This window comes from Manis javanica, chromosome 2, assembly GCF_040802235.1.
Source record: "Manis javanica isolate MJ-LG chromosome 2, MJ_LKY, whole genome shotgun sequence".
NCBI lineage: Eukaryota > Metazoa > Chordata > Mammalia > Pholidota > Manidae > Manis > Manis javanica.
This window is the reverse complement of record NC_133157.1, coordinates 182,801,877-182,814,490: the sequence shown is the minus strand read 5'-3', so window position 1 is coordinate 182,814,490 and position 12,614 is coordinate 182,801,877. Positions and strand designations below refer to the sequence as shown.

Below are 12,614 nucleotides of genomic sequence, written 5' to 3'. Positions count from 1 at the left end.
CAAAAGAAAGCAGTGTTATTTTTACCAAAAAAACTTTTTAACAATGATACAGAAAAATTGAAGCAAATCCACACTGACTCACTAAACAACTACTAGTTGAAAGCAACCATTACTTTGTCCTCTCACTGAACTGCTGTGAGTGTGATAAAGGTTGGAAAAGCCACCTTCGGGCCTTATGACTTCCTTGTGAGGTGCTGGGGCTGAAACTCCCTCCCAACTCAAAGGCACTCTGCACCAGTACAGCTGTCAGGGAAGCTGCTTCTCTTGTCATTGAGTGCGTTTTTTTTAAGTGTTTGCAATCAGGGTTGCATATATCAATTCAATGTAATACACATTACTTTTTTCATAAATTTACACGATAACCTGAATGATGTTCTGCCATATTTACTCCTATTTTATCAAGAAAAATTGAAAACTACCTATATTCTATAAGAAAAATAGGAAGGCAGATTTCAAACCAAAATTAGCATCCCTAAGTGGTTTCTCAGAACTCTTTTTCTGGAAACTGGTGTAGGCTTGCAGATCTCTGTCCCCAATAATGGGTAGGAGTAGCATGTTTATTCATGTTCATATAGCACATTATTAAACTGAAAGGGTAATTTAGAGTAATATAATATAGACTGGCCCTTCTTCCACCTTCAAAAGTTATTAAAGCTTGGCTTTGATGTCTGGAGATGTTTTTCATTAGGCACAGAAATAATTATATGGTTGTTAGCTTACAATATCTCAAATATTCCCCAGGAAATTTGCTGAGTGGTATTACTGAAGTAAAGCTCCAAAGGCCTCCAATTTGACTCTCCTTGAATTAGTACACCAGGGAATTCCCTAATTTTTCTTGGTAGTAACAGGAACTAAAAAGAGAAATTCCATAGCTGTCAGATGCTCTACAGATTAAATTGTTTCTGTTTTTGCAATTAAAACCTTGAGATTATAACCAAATGCTTGTTAACTTTGTAAGCTCTGGGAGGAGAGGAGCTGACAAACTTGTGAGCAAATGCTTTTGACTTTTAGACACAGCCATGCCTTGCTATTTGGTGTAGGGAGATAGAAAAGGATCATTTTCCTTTTACCTTACATATGCGTCTGTGCTACATGAATGGCTTTATGACGTTCCTGTTGCTGGCCTTTGTAAAACAATTTAGAATTTATAATTGTCACCAAGTTGCCTTTAGAAGAATGAGATGCTTGTAATGTTACGTGCTCTAACAAGCTAGTGTATTTTCCAAAAGAGCACAGATACAAGACCTACTAGAGGTACTTGACCATGACCATCCAACACTCTGGTTAGTTCAATACGGAAAAAACATTTTTCTTTAAAAATCATTTTTAATTCAAGGCTAAGGATGGAATAAAGCATTTGTTAAGAGTGATCTGGGTATTTTGACTGCTCAAAAGCTACTAGCTATGCTAGGAGCTCTTACTCTTTAAAGTCTAAATGCAAAAAGCAATGAGGTCATAGGCTAACCATGCACCCCTATCCTGTGGGTCACCCAGGAGGCTGGGTACAGAGCACTTCTGGCCAAGAGTTTTGGAGTCAGGTCCTGGCATCTCGATTTGCAACTGGCACCCTCTGTTGGTAAATGCAATACAAAGGATAACACCAAGTAAAACACCTCACCTAAATGTAAAATCAAGAGCTGACTCAAAATGGCACATGGAAAATGTGCAGCCTTTCATTGTGAAAATGCCTAATCATGCAACAGCACCAGAGTCTGCATTCCTTTGACAAGGATTTTGTTAGCATATACCATGATAAACAAGGATCTATGGTGGTGGACAGACCGAGGGTAAGAGGATAATTAGATGACATACTTTCCAAGGTTCCTACCAGCTTTAAATTCTGTGATAGGAAAGAAATATGAGGTATAGTTTGCCCCACTGTTGTTCTTATTCCATCATAATTATAACTGTGTGACTTTATTATGAGTTTTCTAAAATTTGCTAACTCCTTTCTCTATCCACCTAAAGGTTTATACTTTCTTTTTAGAGTCTCATTTTCTATTCTGAATGGATCCATTGCCACAAGGAAGTAAACACCCTCACACTCTTGAATTATCATATGCCCTAGTTGTTACTGGCTCTGCCTATTGTAGTTTTAAATGTATAACTATTCTAAGTAGCTAAGAAACCTGTTTACAGCTTAGCAGTTCTACAGAACAATGTAATAAAGAACATGATAACCACACTCCTTGTATAAACAGGTAGATGTTGAAAGATAAGATCTGTAATCACAAGTCTCACTACATTTCTGTCTTCTCTCTTAAATCACGCTGCATCTATTCACCCATCTATCACCACACCTTCTATGAGGCCGCTGAAAGATCCACAACTTCTCCTGTTTCTTCTTCTTTTGTTTCAGCGCCTTCACTAACTTTCTCATTCTCCATCTCTGTTTCAACCTTTTCTCCTGTCTCACCTGGAAAAGTAACCAAAGGAGATATTAAGAGACACTCACTTAGCATTAACAATAAAAGGACCCTCACAGCTTATTTCCAATTTCAGACCTTAGCTCTAAACAGTAAGTTTCTCTTATGATGTCAAGAAAGGCGATTGCCCTGCTTCTCTCAGATCCTCTGAATGGCTGATGTCACTTAACATCACCAAGTCTTAACATTTTCTTATATAAAAAATCAGGGTGCAGAATTATCTAGGACACATCACAGAAAGTTCCATTTATATCTAAATCAAAAGGAAGTCTAGGGGTGCTCAGAGACCTATCTTGTTTGGCCATTATGCTGTTGAAAGAAAACAACTGTTAAGGACTCGGTTAGGGAGATTCAAGATGACGGTGTGAAAGGTGAGGCAGAGAACTCCTCCCCAAACTACAAACAGTATGAAAATATGGTTAGTTAATACAACTAACCCGAAAACAGCAAAAGCAAACAGGCTGAACCAGACGGCACACAGACCTCACAAACAGAGGAGACCTCATGAAACGGGGTAATGTACGAAGGCCTTAATCCAGTGGGACCCAGGCCCTTCCCCCACCCCAGCTCACCAGTGGGAAGAAGAGAAACGGAGCCGGGAGGGGGTGGAGGCCCAGAATTGCTGAACACCCGGCCCAGGAGATGTGCTTTGGGAGAAGAAACCTAAATTGTGTGGCGCTCTGGACGATGGGGAGCTTGGACTGCTGGAGTGCTTGAGAGACAAGATTCCAGCCGTTTGTGGAGAACGGGGGATCCACAACCAGCTGCTCTGGGACAAAGGAAAGGCAGGCAGTCTGAGAGGCTTCCTAGCAGCGAGAGGGCTGCTGAAGGGGCAGGGTTTGCACGGAGCTTGCTGCACAGGGTAGGGGAAAGCTGGACAAGGTTGTCTGGGCACGTTCCGCCTAGCCAGTTGGGAACTTTGAGGAGCTTCAAGTGCCCCATCCCCCTGGCTGGGTACGCAGCTCAGAGGCCCCCCACTGTGACAGGCAGCCTGCTGAGCCTTCCTCCTGGCCTGATAGGACTTGCTTGCAAACCGGCAGTAACTGTGCTGGCATCAGGCCAGCCAGTTGGAGGCCTGGCCTACAACAGCTAGAGACACCAAGCACAGAAGCTTACACCTGTGTGCTCGGCCCACTGGCTCTGACACTGGAGACAGGCACGGCAGATGGGAATCAGGAAACAGATCTGTCCTCCCCCCAGGCACCAGCTCTGCTCCCCTACAACCCCCAACCTCACTCAGCTGGGAACAAGAGGACATGACAAAGAAATACAAAACGTCAAAAGAACCTGGTTCAGGTTCAGACCAAAATCTCACAAACCCCAGAAAACCGACCAAATGAAACTGAACTCACCAATCTTCCTGAAAGAGAGTTCAATATAAAAATCATAAACATGCTTATGGAGGTACAGAAAAAGATTCAAGAACTCAAGAATGAATTTAAAATGGAGATTCAATCATTAAGAAATTCCATATCTGAAATGAAACATACAATGGAGGGATTTAAAAGCAGACTAGATGTAGTGGAAGAGATGGTAAATGTAACAGAAATTAGAGAAGAGGAATACAAAGAAACTGAGGCACAGAGAGAAAAAAGAAGCTCTAAGAATTAAAGGATATTTAGAAAACTGTGTGACCAATCCAGATGGAACAATATTTGCATTATAGGGGTATCAGAAGAAAAAGAGAGAGAAAAAGAGATAGAAAGTGTCATTGAGGAGGTAATTGCTGAAAACTTCCCCAAACTGGGGAAGGAGATAGTCTTTCAGGCCATGGAGGTGCACAGATCTCCCAACACAAGGGACTCAAGGAAGACAACATCAAGACATATAATACTTAAAATGGCAAAGATCAAGGATAAAGACAGAGAGACTTCTGAAAGCAGCTAGAGAGAGAAAAAAGATCACATCCAAAGAAAAACCTACCAGGCTATCACCAGATTTCACAACAGAAACCTTACAGGTCAGAAGGGAGTGGCATGATATATTTAATGCAATGAAAAAGAAGGGCCTTGAACCAAGAATACTCTACCTGGCAAGGTTATCATTTAAATTTGAAGGAGGGATTAAACAATTTTCAGATAAGCAAAAGTAGAGACAATTTACCTCCCACAAACCACCTCTACAGGGCATTGTGGAGGGACTGCTATAGATGGATGTGTTCATAAGGTTAAATAGCTGTCACCAGAGGAAATAAAAAGGTATAGACAAAGATTACAGAATATGATACCAAACACATAAAGAATATAGGAGGAAAAAAAAAGAACCTTTAGATTGTGTTTGTAATAGCATACTAAGTGAGTTAAATTAGACTGTTAGATAGTAAGACAATTACCCTTGAGCCTTTGGTAACCATGAATCTAAAGCCTGCAATGAAAATAAGTACATGCCTATCGATAATCACCCTAAATGTAAATGGTCTGCATGCACCAATCAAAAGACATACAGTCACTGAATGGATAAAGAAACAAGACCCATTTATATGCTGCCTACAGAGACTTACTTCAAACCCAAAGACATACATAGGCTGAATGTAAAGGGATGGAAAAAGATACTTCATGCAACAAATAGGGAGAAAAAAAGCAGCAGTTTCAGTACTTGTATCAGACAAAATAGACTTCAAGACAAAGAAAATAATAAGAGACAAAGAAGGACATTACATAATGATAAAAGGGTCAGTCCAACAAGAGGATATAACTATTATAATTACCTATGCACTCAACACAGGATCACCTATATATGTAACACAAATACTATCAGAATTAAAGGGGGAAATAGAATGCAATGCATTCATTTTAGGAGACTTCAACACACTACTCACTTCAAAGGACAGATGCACCAGACAGAAAATAAGTAAAGAGACAGAGGCACTGAACAAAGTATTAGAAGAGATGGACCTAATGAACATCTACAGAATACTCCATCCAAAAGCAACAGGATACACATTCTTCTCAAGTGCACATGGTGCATTCTGCAGAATAGATCATATATTATGCCACAAAAAGAGCCTCAGTAAATTCAAACAGATTGAAATTGTACCAACCAGCTTCTCAGATCACAAAGGTATGAAACTAGAAATAAATTACACAAAGAAAATGAAAAAGCCCACAAAGACATGGAGGCTTAATAACAAGCTCCTAAATAATCAATGGATCAATGACCAACTAAAAACAGAGCTCAAGCAATATATGGAGACAAATGACAACAATAATTCATTAGGGCTAAATCTGTGGGATGCAGCAAAGGCCGTGCTAAGAGGGAAATATATTGCAATACAGACCTACCTCAGGAAAGAAGAACAATCCCAAATGAATAGTCTAAACTCACAATTAATGAAACTAGAAAAGGAAGAACAAATAAGGCCAAAAGTCAGTAGAAGGATGGACATAAAATAAAGATTAAAGCAGAAATAAATAAAATTGAGAAAAGTAAAACAACAGAAAGAATCAAAGAAAGCAAGAGCTGGTTCTTTGAGAAAATAAACAAAATAGATAAAGCCCTAGCCAGACTTATCAAGAAAAAGAGAGAGTCTACACACATAAACAGAATCAGAAATGAGAAAGGAAAAATCACTATAGACACCACAGAAATACAAAGAATTATGAGAGAATATTATGAAAAGTTATATGGTAACAAACTGGATAACCTAGAAGAAATGGATAACTTTCTAGAAAAATACAACCTTGCAAGGTTGACACAGGAAGAAACAAAAAATCTGAACAGACCACTTACCAGCAAAGAAATTGAATTGGCAATAAAAAAACTACCTAAGAACAAAACTCCTGGACCAGATGGTTTCACTCCTGAATTTTATCAAACATTTAGTGAAGACCTAGTACCTATCCTCCTTAGTTTTCCAAAAAGTAGAACAGGGGTCTATGAGGCCCCTCATATTCATTCTATGAGGCCAGCATCACTCTTAATACCAAAACCAGACAAAGACACCACAAAAAAAGAAAATTAAAAAAAAAAAGAAAATTACAGACCAATATCCCTGATGAACATAGATGCAAAAATACTCAACAAAAGATTAGCAAACCGAATTCAAAAATACATCAAGAAAATAATCCATCATGATCAACTGGAATTCATCCCAGGGATGCAAGGATGGTACAACATTCAAAAATCCATCAACATCATCCACCACATCAGCAAAAAGAAGGACAAAAAAACCACATGATCATCTCCATAGATGCTGAAAAAGCATTTGACAAAATTCAACATCCATTCATAATAAAAACTCTCAACAAAATGGGTATAGAGGGCAAGGACCTCAACATAATAAAGGCCATATATGACAAACTCACAGCGAACATTACACTTAACAGCGAGAAGCTGGAAGCTTTTCCTTTAAGATTGGGAACAAGACAAGGATGCCCACTCTCCCTCTTGTATTCAACATAGTTCAGGAGGTCCTAGACATGGCAATCAGACAACATAAAGAAATAAAAAGCATCCAGATTGGCAAGGAAGAAGTCAAACTGTCCCTGTTTGCAGATGACATGATATTGCACATGAAAAACCCTAAAGAATCCACTCCAAAACTACTAGATCTAATATCTGAATTCAGCAAAGTTGCAGAACACAAAATTAACACACAGAAATCTGTTGCATTCTTATACACTAATGATGAACCAGCAGAAAGAGAAATCAGGAAAACAACTCCATTCACAATTGCATCAAAAAGAATAAAATACCTAGGAATAAACCTAACCAAAGAAGTGAAAGACCTATACACTGAAAACTACAAGACACTCATGAGAGAAATTAAAGAAGACACCAATAAATGGAAACACATCCTGTGCTCATGGATAGGAAGAATTAATATTGTCAAAATGGCCATCCTGCCTAAAGCAATCTACAGATTCAATGTAATCCCTATCAAAATACTAACAGCATTCTTCAATGAAATAGAGCAAATAGTTCTAAAATTCATATGGAACCACAAAAGACCCCGAATAGCCAAAGCAATCCTGAGAAGAAAGAATATAAAGCAGGGGGAATTACACTCTCTGACTTCAAGCTCTACTACAAAGCCACAGTAATCAAGACAATTTGGTACTGGCACAAAAACAGACCCACAGACCAATGGAAGAGAGAAGAGAGCCCAGATATAAACCCAAGCATATATGGTCAATTAATATATGATAAAGAAGCCATGGACATACAATGGGGAAATGACAGCCTCTTCAACAGCTGGTGTTGGCAAAAGTGGACACCTACATGTAAGAGAATGAAACTGGATCACTGTCCAACCCCATATACAAAAGTAAACTCAAAATGGATCAAAGACCTGAATGTAAGTCATGAAACCATAAAACTCTTAGAAAAAAACATAGGCAAAAATCTCATGGACATAAACATGAGCAACTTCTTCATGAACATATCTCCCTGGGCAAGGGAAACAAAAGCAAAAATGAACAAGTGGGACTATGTCAAACTAAAAAGCTTCTGTACAGCAAATGACACCATCAGTAGAACAAAAAGACATCCTACAGTATTGGAGAATATATTCATAAATGACATATATGATAAGGCATTGACATCCAAATTATATAAAGAGCTCATGCACCTCAACAAACAAAAAGCAAATAAGCCAATTAAAAAATGGGCAGAGCAGCTGAACAGACAGTTACCCAAGAAGAAATTCATATGGCCAACAGGCACATGAAAAGATGCTCCACATTGTTAATCATCAGAGAAATGCAAATTAAAACCACAATGAGATATCACCTCATACCAGTTAGGATGGCCACCATCCAAAAGACAAACAACAAATGTTGGCAAGGCTGTGGAGAAATGAGAACCCTCCTACACTGCTGGTGGGAATGTAAATTAGTTCAACCATTGCGGAAAGCAGTATGGAGGTTCCTCAAAAAACTCAAAATAGAAATACCATTTGACCCAGGAATTCCACTTTTAGGAATTTACCCTAAGAATGCAGCAGCCCAGTTTAAAAAAGACAGATGCACCCCTATGTTTGTCACAGCACTATTTACAATAGCCAAGATATTGAAGCAACCTAAGTGTCCATCGGTAGATGAATGGATAAAGAAGATGTGGTACATATACACAATGGAATATTATTCAGCCATAAGAAGAAAACAAATCCTACCATTTGCAACAACATGGATGAAGCTAGAGGTTATTATGCTCAGTGAAATATGCCAGGTGGAGAAAGACAAGTATCAATGATTTCACTCATCTGTGGAGCATAAGAACAAAGCAAAACTGAAGGAACAAAACAGCAGCAGGCTCACAGAACCCAAGAATGGACTAACAGTTATCAAAGAGAAAGGAATTGGGGAGGATGGGTGGGAAGGGAGTGATAAGGGGGAAAAAGAGTTCATTACAATTAGCATGTATAATGTAGGGTGGGGGACACGGGGAAGGCAGTATAACACAGAGAAGACAAGTAGTGATTCTATTGCATCTTACTACGCTGACGGACAGTGACTGTAAAGGGGTATGTGGTGGGGACTTGATAATAGGGGGAGTCTAGTAACCATTATGTTCATGTAATTGTACATAATGATAACAAAAGAAAAAAAAAGAAAAACAACTGTTGAACATTTAAAGATTGCAAACATTTAAAAGTCTGGACGTTGGACATGCAAATCTGTTTGCCTAAGATGTCAGTTGGGCAACATTGGACCCATGCTCATGGGTGGAACTACAAAGCAGCTGCCTCGTCTGACAAGACTGTGCTCTTGGTGCTAACCATAGTCCCCCGAGGCACATGATGTCCCATGTGCTCCTGACTTCCATTACCGTCATTATCCTAGGCCCTAAAAGACTTGAGTTTGCCAACCCTGACCTAACAAATACATGCTTTCACTTGCTTCTCCCATGTTATCCCTGGGACACCTTTATACACCTTCATTAAAGCATGGATCTCAATAGACTGTGGTAATTTGTTTAAATTCTGCCTTCTTCCCATTGGACTGTGAGTCCCTTGAGAACAAGGACTATCTCTTACTCCATCTGCACCCCATGCCCTGGCATATGATTAGGCCCTCAAAAACTGCTGCATTCATATATGAAAGAATTAAGAAACCAATGGATAAATGCTTCATTTAATTATACTGCAGCGTGAGGCTAAAATTTACCAAAATGTAAATCATGCCCCAAAAGAAATGCTATTTTTTTAAAATTATAACTCCAATAAAGAACAGTATAGATGTCACTTGTTTTATGCTGGTAAAGTACATTTAAAAAAACACCATATGCCAAGACATAATACATTTCCTCTAATCTTCTCATGAAAATAAGAAGACTATAGGAGGACAAGAGCAGACTGACAATAATTCTCTAAGGGTAAGACTGGCAAAAATGACAAGTACACTCCCTTGTTTGTGCACTGTTGCACAGCAAGTCAGTTCCTCCACTCACCATGTATTCATCTGTACTCTGGATCCTCATACCATATATGGCCTGACTGAGAATGAACATGGAAGAATTCAGAAATTTTCACACATTACCTTCAGTATTCGATTCTATTCAACAATGAAACTCTAGGTTTAAAATGTGGGCACAGACTATGCTTTAGGAAATTTTTGCTGGAAAGCCAAATGCCTGTAATCCAGGTATGGAAGCCACTTTGGTTTGGATCAAATGAACTTCAACCACTTGAAGCAGATATTTCAGTGGCTGTGTGTCAGTCAGCCCCTAACCCCCACAGCTGACCTCCTTTGATGTACAACTAAACATCCTGAATCTTTGGCTGCATAATTCTTACCTTCAATGTGTTGGTCCTCTTCATTGGTATGAATACTCCTGACCATTCCCATGTTTGCCCCTGTTTCTAGAATTCCTGCTGGATGCTGCATGGTTCCAATGACTCCTTGAGGTTCAATCTGCTCCATGTTTCCTGGGCCTTCAGGGGTTTTATAGATTGAATCATTTTTTGCAGCTATTTCCACAAGCTGACATCTGTCCCATACTTCGGGTGTTTCATTCTCTTTGGGAACTGTTTGCAGAAGTTGAGACTGCTCATCTTCCCCCAGTGTTTCTTGAAGTTGCTGCTCTTCAGCTGTTTCCACAAACTGACTTCCTTCCAATATTTCTGGAGACTCATCTTCCTTGGGAACTGTTTCTGTCAGTTGAGGCTGCTCACTCCTTCCCACTGCTTCTTGAGGTTGTAGCTCTCCAGCTGCTTCCAGAGGGGCAATTTCCTCAGCCGTTCCCAGAGGTTTCATCTCCCTGACAGTTTGTGCAGTCTCAGGACCTTCCACTGCTCCAGGAGAGTCCCTCTGTCCTGCTGTCCTCAAAGGCTGACACTTGGCATTTATTCCTAAAGGTTCAGTCTCAGCATTGCCTTTTAAAGGCTGAGTCTCTGTCACTGCTTCCACGTCTTTCTGCTTTTCTCCTGCTCCTGGAGCATCATCTTTGCCACCTGGCTGAGGCAGCCCAGACTCCTTGGGCCCCTCTAGAGGCTGTGTCTTCTCTGTGGATTCTGGTGACTCTGCAGCATCCTTTTCCAGGAGCTGTTCATGGAGGGATTTAACACCATTAGCTGTTGACACCTCTGAACTCTTGAGTCTCTCTAATGGAGGAAGGCTTTCCTTTCGTATCTTGCCATGAAAAGTAGGTTCTTTTCCCAGTGTGCATGGTTTGGGTTGGGCAAAGCAGGACTCACTTTCTTCTGTGGTTGAAAAAGACATGTTTGAAGTTACTTTTTGATCATTCATTTGAAAAAGAAAAAGAAATAAGAGAATACAAATGATTGGATAGTTTCTATATCTTGAGAAAGTATATGGTTATCGAGAAGTAGTTTTAGTAGTTCAAGACAGTCCCAGGGACCACTGATCCTAAAGCAAAATGGCCTTCATGAAAGGAAAAGGCCTATGACAGAGAAGCCCCACTAGGTAAAGACTAAGATGGCTGGGAAGGAAAGTGGCAGGGACAGTTCAGCCTGAGTTCCATTTCTTTGGTGAGGGAGCAGCGGGAAGAGAAATCTAGAGAAAGTTGGGAAACTTGTGTTTTATTTCTGGCTTCTCCTCCACCTGTGTGACCTTGGGAACTTAGCTCCCAATAATCTTGTCTGTAAAATGGCAGTGAATCTCCTTCCCACCTACCTCAGAGTTACACGGGGCACCACATTACATTAAACAAGGAACACAAAAGTGCTCTGGACACCTTACAATAACTTGGTAACATGTTCATACCCTTAGGCCCAGTAATCCTACTTGTGGAAATTTATCCTAAAAGCATAAATGTCAGGAAAATGCTTTTGGGAAAAGTATATCATCCCAGTATTCCTTCTAATAATCAAAATAACAACTTAAAAGTCTAATAATTTGGGGAAAAGATAAATATTCCACTGGGTGGAACAGTATTGTGCCATGAAAAAGGTGATTATGAAGCCCATATGCTACCATAACACAAGAATTATGATGTAAGTTAAAATATCAGTACTCACAGTTGAGTTAATCAAATGAAATAATCCATATAAAGTGTATGTTAGAACAGCGTCTGCTGTGTAAGTCGAGGCTCAATAAGTTAGCTATCAATTTTATATATAATTACAGCAACGTTTATCATTGGTAGAGAGGGAGGGAAGAAGGGGGAAAAACAAATCACAATAGAGGGGGAAATACAGCAAGAAAATAAACCAGTGTGTTAAAAAGGGGCCTCTAGGTGATATCCATCCTCTTCTTTTTTTCCCAATTATTGTTTTTCTTTTTTCTTGAACCTTTTTTCCCTAAGTCACCCTCCAACAGTTATATATGCATACAGTTTAAAGAGCTGTTTGCTTATTTAATGTAAGGTAAGATACACAACTAATACTCAGGTCTTCTCTCTCATTTCCTCTTCCCTAACAGCAAATATTTTAATTCTTTTAGCTGTTTTGAAGGGATACTTTTTTCTGTATCTCTAGGTGAATGGCTACTTTTTGATTTTTCAATTTGGGTATCTCAACTTACCCAGTGGAAAATGAAGACTTAGTTCTTTTCCTCCCATCTCTATTACGTCTGACCCTCTCCCACTACACACCCACATTTCCTTTCAATTCAGTATTTATATATTAATAATTATTTAAAATAGTAATCATGTTGTAATTTGGGTTATATCAATAGTCAGTTATATGTACATATAATAAATATGTCTGCTAGGAAGAAGTGAGCCATATGGGAAGCTATTACTTTGTCAACAATTTTTTGTTTTCCCTTGAATTAATAATTGCATTAT

At 39.3% G+C, this 12,614-nt stretch overlaps 1 protein-coding gene across 3 annotated transcripts in view; it reads right to left on the bottom strand.

The window, feature by feature from the left end:
• The window catches only part of POP1 (POP1 homolog, ribonuclease P/MRP subunit), a 127,608-nt gene that overhangs the window by 97,540 nt on the left and 17,454 nt on the right, over positions 1–12,614 (bottom strand). For 2 of the 3 annotated variants that reach the window (XM_073229861.1, XM_073229859.1), the window contains exon 2: positions 10,162–11,067. In XM_073229861.1, coding sequence (XP_073085962.1) covers positions 10,162–11,067 — 906 coding nt within the window. Of the gene's footprint in view, positions 1–2,132; positions 2,417–10,161; positions 11,068–12,614 lie in introns of those variants that run through there. The other variant, XM_073229862.1, reaches the window with a different exon arrangement.